The 13,725-nt window shown below is 32.5% G+C and overlaps 1 protein-coding gene across 1 annotated transcript in view; it reads right to left on the bottom strand.

The window, feature by feature from the left end:
- UNC13C (unc-13 homolog C) overlaps positions 1-13,725 on the bottom strand; it is an 817,657-nt gene that overhangs the window by 475,281 nt on the left and 328,651 nt on the right. Inside the window, exons 8-9 of the mRNA XM_056810215.1 lie at positions 12,058-12,285; positions 3,442-3,583 (exon numbers count right to left, since the gene is read on the bottom strand). Coding sequence (XP_056666193.1) covers positions 3,442-3,583; positions 12,058-12,285 — 370 coding nt within the window. The remainder of the gene's footprint in view (positions 1-3,441; positions 3,584-12,057; positions 12,286-13,725) is intronic.

Below are 13,725 nucleotides of genomic sequence, written 5' to 3'. Positions count from 1 at the left end.
TCTATTTTATCTACAAGATTCTACATGACTGACAGGGTACCACTGATTTAAATTGGGATTCCTGCTGCTTCATATATGAAGAATAGCACTGAAATATGTAAGGATTGGGGACATAGTTAATGTCAATATAATTTAGAACCCTTTATTAAAAATAAACCAAAACAGTGGCATACATCTCAACCAAGATATACAAATGTAAGTTATTCATATTTTCAGTATTTATTTCAGTGAAATTCAACTGGGGAATAGGAATGGGATAAAAGGGTGAAGTCAAGTTTTTGAACTAAATAGAAACTCTTCCATTTTCTAACTTAAATACTTTAGAAATATTATTTATTTTTATTTTTAATTTAACTCAAAGGAAACATTTATAACATTCTTTCCAACTCACCAGAGAGAAATTAATCTAGTAGATTCCAGTATTGCCTCAGCTGTACCTTTCCCAAACCTAGTCTAGGTCAGAGCTGTAAATAGCAATTCTATAGCATAGGGGAAAATAAGGAGTTAGGGGGAGGAGGGCAGGATAGCAGAGAATAAAAGGTATACTTCCGGATATCAAGCACTAGAAGAAAAATCTCCTTGTTCTCCCAAATTAAATCTCTGGTTTAGCCCAATCAATTCCATATTGTGATACTGGGCTCAGTCATAATTATAGGGGTTTGGATAAATGCTAAAGAATGTCAGTGTGGGGTTTTTTCATTCATCTTAGATTCTCACAAGTCTTCTGTACCTTACATTATCATCTGACAAGCCTGTCTTCAATAAGAAAAGCATTCATTATGCAACTATTTCCTGCAGTCTAGAGTATGCCACTTCCTCATATGTCAATTCTTCCAAAATGAAGTTTCCAGATGTGTGAGGATGAAGTGCCATGTTTTACTAAGTGTTTAGTACTTTAACATCATATGGAGTATAGGCAAAGTCCTGAGAATCACAAAGAATTGTCCATACAGCCAGAAGAGTTAATGATGTTTACTGGAGGGCTTAAAAAATGAAAGACAGCAGAAGACAATACCTACCCTTCAAATACTCATAACCTAATTGGGAAACCAGAAGGATAAACAAACAAACAAACAAAAATATTTTCGTGAAAGCATAGCAAAATGCTAACACCAGATACAAAACCAAGTCTCATGAAAGAAAAATATATGTAGCATACATGAACACTAAAATTGCAGTAACTCTAATGGTAGTCATGGGTAGCTTCATGAAAGAGACAAATTTAATCTTTAGGGCTGAATAGTGCATGTGCAGTACATGGGTAGCAGAAATAGAAAGCTAGATATATGCAGGGGATAATAAACAGGTCACTTATTTCTGTGAGGGATATCAACTATGTCTCAGCAGAAGGCTGATGAGTCTAGGAAATGGAGAAATAGTTTTTTGAGAGTCTTAAACCATGATGAACATTTTCCTTTTTTGCTCTCCCTAATATGCTACTAATAGTCATTTTATATTCTTTTGAGCAAAGGAACAGAATAAAGGACACTTGAGAAAAATTATTCTGACTGCTAGATGTAGGAGCACTACAAGATGAGTCATATTTAAGAAAGAATTCCCTAACAAAAGCTATGACAAATTTAATAGGTTATAGAGAAACTGGACAATTTCTTTGTAGAGATGATTAAAAGCATTCTAGACACGCTTCAATCTTTTCTGGTGCAAGTGCGGTTTGAAGTGATGGACTAGCTGACATCCTGAGGTACCTTTCATTCCTAAGACTCTTTAGGCATAAGTTTTTTTGCATCCATTAATGGAAAGGCTGCACAGTGGCATACTTCCATACTTTTATATAGTTCTCTGTTAATAAAGTGTTAGATTTCTTTTGCCATAAACAACTTTTATTGCTTTTTAGGACTATATTTTTATTTCTATTGTTTATAAGAATTGATGTTAGTCCAAAGAAAGGTTCAAAGATTGTAGCTGTTATAAAGCCATTGCAGTGGCTGTTAAAGATATTGCAACAGTTTTTGGAAGAAGGAAGCCAATTGTTTAAAGGAACATTTAAGTCCACAATGAAACAGGATCATTTGCATCAAAACACAAAGTGAAAGGAGAAACCAGCACCAAGAACTGGAAAATTATTGGCAAAGAAAAAAAAATGTAGTACAATTAAACTTAAAACAAGCAAAGTCTGAGGATGTCTAGCTGGGCCATATGCTTTTCAAAGTGTATAAAAAGAAGAATGAGAATCAGAAGGGAAACACTAATTATCATTTCTTTAAAAAATGCTTGTGGGGCTAAAACAATACAAGGAGTGGAGTACTAAACAGTTGATGAAAATTCCTTTTTAAAATTCAAGTCTATACCACAAGATATTGTCAAAATGTCTATAGGATTTGGATATTTTCATCAGATTCTCAAATGTTCACCCCCTAAAACTCTTTGGGGGACTTTTTAAACTTTCTATGCTCATGGAAGTTTTGATCCAGAAAGGCAATGATGAACTCTGATGAATATATTGGTATAGGTCCCATCTCTGGACAATAAAGTGTTTCTGGTAACTCCATGAGAGAAAGGGGGTGGGTAATGTGTTATGGAGTGATAATAATGCAGGAAAAGAGCTAACCCTTGTTCAAGATGCTGGCTACTGAGGACAACAAATAAAAAAATCTCTCTCTCCCTCTCTAACCATTTCCTCTTTCAATTCCCAGGTTTTCTCCCCTCGAACTACAGGTAGTATAAAACTTTGATACCTTTTCTCAGAAATATGAGTAAAAATGACAATACTGAGAAGAGTATGTGAGAATCAAAGACCTAATGATACCAGCACTACTTTCTAAGTCAGATAAATAATACATACTGTAAAATAATATTTTAACATTCCACAAGAAAGAAGATAATGAATCCTAGGTAAGGGCTAGAGAAAAAATACTTTCTGATGACCAAAGAGATCCTAAAGGATATAAAGAAGGCTAGGTTTGGAAATATAGATAGTTCAGAAATATGCAAAACCATTCATGTGATATGTGGTTTCATGATGAATTAAACAATACACACAATCTGGTAAACTCAATAGTGAATATAAAATGTGATTATAACAAAAAGGAGAAAATATTGAATATTTAAAAGTTTTTTAAAGCCATTAAAATTATAAAGCTAATTGATTTTGTCAATTTCACTAATTATCTCACTTTGGTCCAGATGATTTATATGCCACTCAAAAGTAATAACCTTGTGGGGTTATCTAGGTTTTGGATCGCATAATAGATCCAATCTTCCCTATAAAATGTTTCCGTTATCCTACCACACTTTTACAAAAATATTTTAAAAATCATTTGCTTATCATGATTAACAATCTCATATTAAGAGAATAAGAAAGTTCCTGTTACAAATTTTACTGAGTACTTTCTGAAGGAAAAATTAGTTTTTTTTTTTTTTGTCTTCTGCATTTGTCTCATTTATGTCCTCCAAAATCACTGTTTCATACTGTATACTCACAAATAAAACTTTTCATCCCAGACTGGATTTAAGTTTCCAAAAATAGTTTTGGTTCTTCTCTTGTTCTTTCCAACTTGAACTGTAACATATGGATCACTTGATCCTGTTTTGTCTTTAGCCTGTAAGCCTTGGGCAGAAACCACTGAAATAAAACCAAAATAAAGGTCTTTTACTATTAAGAAATTCATAGGATTATGACAATACACATTATCCCAATGGTTAGCAGAAGAGAAGGTGTAGGCCCATAGAAGCTGGTAAAATAACTAGACTTAGTTATTTCATTGTACTCCTTTATTTCATTTTTAAGAAATGTTGTTTATTCTAGAACATGGTAGGCTTTATTTACCCAAAAGAGATATGAATAACCAATGGATGCCTTATTAGTTCTTCAAACTCAACAAATTCACTAAATGTATTTTTTTTGTTTCACTATTTTTGTCAGTGTCTCCACTATTCAGTTAATCCCTTATGCTACAAATAAAGCCATCTTTGTTCCCTATTCCTCACCACTAATATCTGGGTAGTTAAAAATTCTATCAATGCTTCTCTTTATCTCACTGTCCATCTCTCCCTCTTTTTTTCTTATTATTATGACCACAATACAAGCCCAATTACCTACTGAATATGCTGTTATTATAAATTCCTCATGGGTCTTCCATTGCATTCTCTTTCCATTCCAACTTTTCCTCTCCACACCTTTTAGACTGACTTTTTTCATGCATAAATCTAATGACATCACTCTTCAACTCAAAATTCTTCATCAATTCCCAATCATATAACTCAAATTCAAACTCCTTTGCAGTCCTACACAATTTAATGTTACCCTCCCTATCCACATGTATTCATTACTTCCCTGCACATCCTTTGTTAGAGTTATATGAGGTTATTTATTGTCCCCTAAACACATCTTAAACTTTTCTTTCTCCAAAACTTTAATAGATTAGGAGGAAGAACAAGATTAAAATTCAGCCTCTGACATTTAATATTCCTATGATTTAATGTACCACTTTACTTCCAATAGCCCATTTCCTTCCCCTATAGAATGAGGAAATTGTACTAAAATATCATTAAGATCCCATGCAAATCTAAATTATATGGTTTCTATGTTCTTTTGCCTTTCTTTAAGTACTTACTAGCTATCTTTAAAAGTTTAATCCAAATTAAATTTCTTTCATGAAGCTTTCCCTGGTTTCCCCACTCCTATCTATGTCAGTAAAGACATTTTACTGTCTGGGTCTTACATAGTATTAAATTTTCATCTGTTTCACATATTTCTAATGTTATATCTTGCATTACAAGTTTATCTATGTATGTTTCACATTTTTAAAATAAATAAGATGCCATAGCATTTAATATTTGTATCTCCTACTATACCTGATATAATTATTTATACATAGCTGTGTTTAACATTTTTTAATTCACTTGAAATATTGTGCATTGTCTAGTCTGGGAAAGAAATGGCATTGAATAAAATACTGTTCATAATGTTCATTTATGTTACTATTTTTGGTTTTTGCATCTGAAGAAATATTTGATCCATGCTGTCTACACTTTCATATATTTAGAAACAGGATAGTGGTTGTGCAGTCCTAACCCCTCTTTTTTTTTTTTTTTGCTCAGAAGGAAGCTGAGATGCTGAGTCTACACATTGATTTACTTTTACTTTTTCTTACCAATGCTGTCACTTCCCAATGATCATTCTTCCTCCCTCTAAAAAAAAAATCTCTCCAATAATTAAATATAACCAAGCAAAATAAATACATTGGTCATGTCTGGAAATATGTGCTTTACTGTAGGTCTAGAATCTACCACCTCTCTGACAAGAGGACAGAGGCAGGATTCACTAATCAGTTTTCTAAGGCTATTACCATTGGTAATGGCATTGATTACAATTCCAGATAGTTTAAGGGATTTGCCCCAGTTCTATTTCAGGTAATAAATGTCATAGCCAGGAGGTGAACCCAGTTGATATGACTAAATCCTAGTGCTTTTTCCATCATACCACACAGATTCCTCTCATGATTGCCAAGATGTAAATTTTATTCATAATTCTTTTTCCTATCATCACTCTCCCTAGTTTATCTCTTTCTCATAAACTGGAAAGGAAAAGATTACAATAGCAATACAATGCTAGGGAATATATATGTATATATTCACACATGAAAATGAATATATATAATATAAAACATATATATGTTACATGTTATATATGTGATGTATACATATATACATGCATACAAACTTAGCTTATTTTCAAGTCAAATAATTATATATATATAATCATGAAAACATATGCATAACAGATGTATTGTGAATCTGTTTAGATCATACATATGCATATATACACTAAATATATATTTTCCTTTTTAGCCTAAGGCAAATATGTGCATATATGCAAACATGAAAATACACATATGCTGCATATATGCACTCAAATAATATATTCTATAAATATATGAAACATATAAGTTTTCATGCGTGTATGTATATATGGCCATGAACATATTTATAATATGTAGATGTGCATATAAATGCATATGTATATGCTTATGTAGTGTATATATATAACATATCATGTATATAATATACATGTTTACTTTTTGTCAAAAAATATGAGCAAATTCCTAATTTTGCCTTAAATCCAAAGGGATTTGTATTTGTCTTTGGGGGAGAATAGGGTCTTAAGAATAGTCATTTATCTTTAACTAGATTTAAGAGTAAAATCAAGATGGATGATCGGTTTTGTTTATAATTTATAATTTTGATAAGGAGAAAAATTAGAACTAGATTTCTGTCGTCTCAATATGAACCCAATGAAGAACTGACAAGTGACATAGATATCCAAGATCACCATAAAGTCCAGGAAGACTCCATTGGCCTAGGCTTTGCCACCTAAATACTTTCAGTCTTTCTTTCCATCAAGCATAATTCCACAGGTTTGATTATTTGAAGTAACTACTTTTCATGTTTGTTAGGAAGTCAAATAGATAATATATGCAAAGCACTTTGCAAAACTATTATTTTCTATGAAAATTTATGGCTTTCTACTCCTTCCAATATGATGGCAATAAGAAACAAGGAAGTAAGTCTAACTCAAGAAATTCATAGAGCAATACTTTAAATAAGAAATTGGTGGTGTGTTTTCCTCACATACATAAAATAATCAAAACTGTCTCTAGGTTATAATTGTGATCTAATATTTATTAGTTCATTGACAATTTTAATAATAAAGTAAATGTATATTATTATAAGCTATTACCAATAGATAAACCCATTAAATCAAGGTACATGAATTTCACAAATGCATAGTTTGGGGTATTTTCTTTTATTCTAAATATTAGATGGCTCCTCTGACAATACTTGATATTAGCTTTTTTGTGCATCACTTATACAAGCATCAATCATCTTCACCTCAAGAGATACATGTATAGAAAAAATATTTAAATATGCAAAGATCACCTTTCCACTTTTTTAAAGGACTAAATTTTAATCTTGTCATTTTTTTATAAGGAATATCAGAATGCATAAATATTGTAACAAAATGGAAGGAAGACTCATACGTTTTCCTTGAAGATGTTAATAAAGGGATTAGGAAGATTGGTTTGGCCATGTGCAATGAAAAATATTCTATAGGCTATTTGATCACCTCCTGTTGCAATGTTCCCAAGTATGTGAAAAAAGACTATCATGAAAATAATTTGTACCTATAGCTAATTTTGAGTATGTTAAATTGAAAAGTGTTTGTATAAATAAAACAAATGTTGCCAATATTAGAATGCAAATGGAATATTGGGGGGAATTATAGACAGTCTCTCAGATAGAGGTCTCATATCTAATGTATAGAGATCTTTTTCAAATATATTAGAATAAGAGCCACCCCCCAATTGATAAATGGAAAAAAGATAAACAGACAATTTTCAGATCAAAGCCATATATAGGTATATGAAAAAATGCTATAAATCACTGATTGAAGAAATACAAACCAAAACAATTCTGAGATATCATCTCAAACACATCAGCCTGGCAAAAATGACAAAAGAGTGGAATAGCAAATATTAAAGGAGATGTGGAAAATGGGGACACTAAGGCACTGCCTGGTAGAGCTGTGAACTGATCCAACCATTTTAGAAAGCAATTTGGAATTATACTTAGAAAGTAACAAAATTGTGTGTGTCCTTAGGTCCAGCAATACAATTGCTGGATTTGTTTCCCAAGGAGATCAGGAAAAAAGGAAAAGAACCCATATGTTCCAAAATATTTATAGCAGCTCTCTTTGGCAAAGAATTGGAAAATGAGGAGATGGCCATCAGTTGGGAAATGATTAAGCAAATAGTGATACATAATGCACCATAAGAACCAAAGAGCTGTCTAATTAAAACAAACAAACAACTTGGAAAGAAATACAAAGGAATGGACAGTGAAGTGACTAAAACCATGAAAACATTTTACAGAGCCACAGAATTAATGCTGGATAAATAAATTGTGAATATTACCTCCAGAGAGTGAATTTAAAGGTGAAAACATGAAAGACTTAATTTGTTTGAACATGATGGTCTCCCAGATGATACCATCTGTAATGTGGGCAGGGTGGAGAGGAGTTGGGACACTTATGGAAGGGAATTTATTATATAGATATGAGGAAAAGTAAGCTAAAGATATGAGATTTGGGTTTTCATTTATGTTAAATATTTTCCTTTATATATGGAAATGCTTATTTTATTTGGTTTTGTAAAATTTGGAATAAAAAGAAATAACTACTCCCAACATAACAACATGTGTTGCAGAGGATGAAGAGATAGAAAAATTCTAAGAATATCTTTATAAAATCCTTGCTCCTCAGAGATTTCAACATAAAGTGGTAGAGATAAGGAATTTAAGAAAAGTGAGTGGCAAAATATGGATCAGGAATAAATAATGAGAGAGACCAAAGATTTATAGACTGCAACAAGTCTCAAATCTATCGGGTATAAGTCAAATACTTCCACTAAGAAAATTTGAAGATATAGGACATTCATAGAATTTTGAATAAAATTATCAAAAATGAAATTAATTATATTTTAGCATGTATGAAATAACTCATTATAATGTGGGAATAATTTCAGAATCATCTCTGTACCATCAGATGACTGACTTGTTGGTTCAAAGATAAAAATCAATTCAAAGAGAAAAGAATAAAAATAAGAAAAAATATGGCAAGTAATTAAAATAATATCAATCTTGCAATGACAAGTATTGGAATAACAAAAAAATATAGGAAGAACAAACCCCAGTGTGCTTATTGTGTTTTAGTGATATAAAGTAAAGCATTTTCTTTGGAGGAGTACTTTAAAGACCCTCTTTTAACAAAATGTCAAAATATATCAAACTTACTCAAGATTCTTTGTAATATAAATACAGAACATTGATGAAAATATAAGAGAGGCATTCAAAAAGGTGACCCATAAGTTTCCTAATAGCATCTGTCATTGTTAAAGTATTTAACCAGGAAGGTGTCCATACTAAAAAGAGAGTATTTATATTTTGTGTATCCCTCCCAGAGCTCCTCTACGTGAGTGACAGTGTGCTTGTTGCATCAAGTCTGAAAAACATAGAAATTTCAGCATAAGATTTGCAAACAAAACTTTTTGACCTAACTATCCACATACAAGGATGAAGAACTCCTATCACCCAGATTATGGCATGCTGTTGGATGGATTGACCTCTAAGGATCACCCATCTTGTACTGACAATACAAATGGACAATGAATGGGACCAAGAATTTAGTAGGAGGAGGAGAGAAAATTGGATTATCTAAAGATCACAAACTTCCATTAGTAACCCTAAACTTCTTCCAAAAATAAAGGCTTAAATTTATAATATTGGTGTCAATAACATATCCCCATACTACCATTATTGTCTCTAAAGAATTAAACTTGAGAATCACCCAGAAGGCAATTTAAATGTGAATAGTGGGGATTAGCACTTGATAATATACAATAAATAAGGAACAACAAAGAATTGGAGCAAAAGATATCACAAAAATACAATGATAAAAATGATGCATTAGTTAATGACTGGCAAATATGTTCTATTTGAATCCTTGTTTATACTAGAAAAATTCAATGAAGCGCTTTCCCAGCATATTGAGTGACCTCCTTGTACAAACCTATAGGAACACATGGAGTAACTACAAGGGTAATTACAAGATAATGAGGCAAAAATTGGTCTATCATGGCAGGAAACATGACTGATGATATCACAGACTGATTTAAGTTTTTATCAATAAGACAGTGAAATAAAATAGGTTTGTTCATAGATAATACACAAGATATGGAGTTAAAGGATTTGTGTTCAATCTCTTGCTCTGTACCTTACTACTTACGTAATGTTGTGCAAGTAATTAAATTTTTTCTGGGCTAATTTTATATAATATCTAAAATCAGATATCCAATATTGAGTCACTAAAATCTCTTTCCAGTCCTAATGCCTATGTTTCTCCCGTATCTATGAATTAGATGGCTTTACTGTCTTTGATTAAATTAACCAGGTAAGAGTAAAATCTTCATGCTATTTTTCACTATGTAAATTCAAACTATAGGATTCATGAACTTTGAGTAGAGTTCTCAAAATGTAACAGCAGCTGTTCTTAGTGACATAGTGAAAATGCAGAATCTAAATATCAGACTCAAGAAGTAAAAATAGAGAATCTTGACCTTCAATGTTCAAGTGCTAATTGGAGATGGCTTTATTTTTAATTAAGAAATTCCCTTAAAACATCAGTTACTCTTACAATTTAGCAAAGGCACAAAAAAGCGGTGTGTTTTACAATGTCTCTGGTGCTCAGAGTAAGCAGAGGAGGATTTGAAAAAAAATAGTAAATATCCCTACCTTCAAAACAGAATAATATATTTAGGCTAGAAGAATAGAAAGAGTGACTTTCTTTTCTTTATTACTTATGGTTCATGTCAGAATCTGATCACATAAAAGCTTCTATTTGATGCACTATGAAAATCATGCATATTTTATGTGTTAGTTTTACAACCATTGCATTTCAAAATCACAAAATATTAGAACTCCATATCTTTCATCCTTAATACTACCCCATCTTATCTTTCCTATTAAAATAGAAGGCAACATCATCAACCAAGTTTCTCAGGCTGGTAACTCTAGAATAATCCTCAATTCCTCATTATTGCTCATGTCTCATAGCCAATCTCTTGCCAGGGACTATTGATTTTACCTTTGCTACCTCTCTCCAATATGCTTCCTCCTCTCATCTGATACTACCTCCACTCTTAATGCAGGTTCTTTTAGCCTCATGCTTAGATCATTTCAATAATTTGATGGGGGTTGGGGGTGGTAATCTGCCCTGCCTCAAATCTCTCTCCACTACAATCCATCTTTCATTCAGTCAATAAAGTGATATTCCTAAAATTCAGGTGTGATTCTGTCACCACATATACAATAATCCCCAATGGCTCCTCTTTCCTCCAGAATCAAATACAAAATGGATTGTAAACATTCAAAAGCCTTTGCAGTATAGACCCTTCCTACCTCTCTAGTATTTTTACTCCAAAACGTGTACTCAAAGAAGACACTTCATCTCTAGGCTCCCCATGTCTGGAATCCTCTCCCTCCTCCAAGCCAACTACTGACCTCATTGGTTCTTTACATCCTAACTAAAATCCCACCTCATAAAGGAGGCTTTTGCCAACCCATATTAATTCTAGTGCTATCCTCCATTAATTACCCTCCATTAGTACTGTATCTAGTTTGCTTTGTATATATTTATTTGCATGCAGTCTTCCCTATTAGAGTATAAACTCCTTCAGGACAAGGGTTAGCTTTTACCTCTTTATATTCCCAGTGCATAGTATAGTGTTTAGCACATAGTAGGTGCTTAATATCGATTGAACCCACTTTAGACTAGTTTTGTATGGATTTTTTTATTTCTTTGACATTAATCTTGATTTCTGCTCCTTGCTCCTGGTTCTGCCCTTTGGAGCCATTGGAGCAAATCTAAATTTGTCTTTTATAATGCAGCCTGTTAAGATAATTAGAAACTCATACTGTCCATCCAATTACCCTATGTCAAGTCTTTTTCCTGGGCTAAACATCCCCAACTACAAACTAGGATGATATGAAGGCATTTTGCTATTCTTCCAGACCTTGTTCGGATATTCACTAACTTTTAAATGTCCTTCCTCAAATGTGGTACACAGAAATGATCACAATGTTCCACATATTCTCTGGACAAAAGAGCACCACAGCAAAGTCTTCTCCCTTAATCTGGATTATATTGATGTTATTGTTTTTTCTACTATAAGCTACTTGCTTCTTGCCATTATTTCTAAGGCTTAGGATAAAAATTTCACTATGAAATAAAGTATGCCTTACATTTATACAACACTTTAAAGTTTGCAAAGTGCTTTACATATATTTTGATCCTCACATATATAGATTTGATCATCATAATCTATGAGACAGATGTTTTTATTATCTCTGTTCTACAGAGGAGAAATATTGAAGCTATAAAAGGTGAAGTCATACGCCTAGGAAGATTTTGAAGCAGGATGTCGACTCTAACCTTCCCAAATTCAAATCCAAAATGATACAAATTTTAATGGATCTTCTTACCTGTGATGGTTATTTTTGCTGACCACTTAGATGTCCCATCCAAAACACTCTGTTTGGCCGCCTTTGTATATTGTACAAAATCTTCTTTGGAAACATGGAACATTTCCTGAATTACTTCAAACACTTCTGGCCTATTTCTCTCTCTTATCTTCATTCGTTCTTTCATGGCAGTAATGATGGTCTGAGTCTTATCTTCAGCACCATGCTTAGAACTCTTCTCTGCAGCTCCTACATTAAAAAAAATTAAGTATGATCAGTAATTATCTAGTACCATTTTTTGATCATTGTATATCAATTTTGCATTTGCTGTTCTGCCTGATTTCAATTCCATCAAACATGATACTCCGTCTTTGGGTATCCTCTGGTGTTCCATTTTCCCTCTTTCCTGCATTCTTGTGCATGTTCCATTTTTCTTCCAATTACATTATAAGCTCCTTGAGGGTAGGAGCTGCTTTTCTTTTCATTAACTGCATCTGAAGCACTTAGTACAGTGTTTGACAGATAGGGGTGATTAATAAATGTTTACTGAATTGTCTTGATGGTAGAAGTTAACATGGATGGGTGAATAAGATGATCCTAATATGAAGGAACATAAATAATATCATTAAAATGCCAATTATATCATTAGAGAGATGTTACAAGTTCCTTAAGAACAGGGACTGTCTTGTACCTTTATCCATTCTTCTATTTATCTATTCTATTTATCTATTATTTGCATTATCTAGCCTAATGTCAGACTCATGGTAGTCACATAGTAAATATTTACTGAATGAGTGAGTTTTAAGACTAGAAAGGAAGCACATCAGTCACCTAGTAAAAGTGAGAGAGGAATAACTTGTGAACTGTATTTGTGTCCACTAAATACTTGATACAATAGATTTCAAAGAAGGTCACTGGTAGATGCAGATGCAGATGCAGATGGGATAGAATAAGTAGGTTTTCATGTGTACATTTGAAAGGAATGTGTCCATCAGTGGGATAACAGAGACACTGAAGTATAGAAATATGGTAGGACAACATGATGCAATAAGAAAAACAACAGGTTGGGATGTAAGAAACCTGAAAGTATAACTAACTAGTCTTAGAACACATACTTCTTCACTTTCTCTAAGACTCAGTGAAAACAAAAGATGACTCATAAAGCACCTACCCCTTTGAATTTTATTTTATTAAATTTTATATTTATTCTGCATATACTCATGTGTCTTTCCAAAGAGAAGGTAAATTTCTTGTGAATATGGTTTGTCTTTTTCTAACATCATTTTCATTGCTTAACACAGTTGTTGGCAGGTATGAAGTGTTAAATGAGTGTTTGTTTTTTATTTAATTATCAACCCTGGAATGATATGCTTTATCTTTCTAAGTCTCATTTTTTTTAATCTAGAAAATGAGGGTATGAGACTCCCTTTCCAGTTTAAAAATATATAATAATCCCCTCTTGAGCTTTTGATGTGGTCAAACAGCATTCCGCAAAACTCCTTGACTTGATAGTTTTATATTTTCTGTTCATGATCTTCTGAAATTCACTTTTCACATATTTTCCCCTAAAATATGAGATCTAGAGACTAGGAGATTCTCAAGGCTAACTGTCAGTTTCCTGTTCTTTCTTTCATTCCAGGTTCATGAGTTTTACTTTCATTTGTCTTCTGTCTTTAACATCTAGAAGAG

Source organism: Monodelphis domestica, chromosome 1, assembly GCF_027887165.1.
Source record: "Monodelphis domestica isolate mMonDom1 chromosome 1, mMonDom1.pri, whole genome shotgun sequence".
NCBI classification, from domain to species: Eukaryota; Metazoa; Chordata; class Mammalia; order Didelphimorphia; family Didelphidae; genus Monodelphis; species Monodelphis domestica.
Note: the sequence above shows the minus strand (reverse complement) of the source record. Positions and strands in the feature narration are given on the sequence as shown.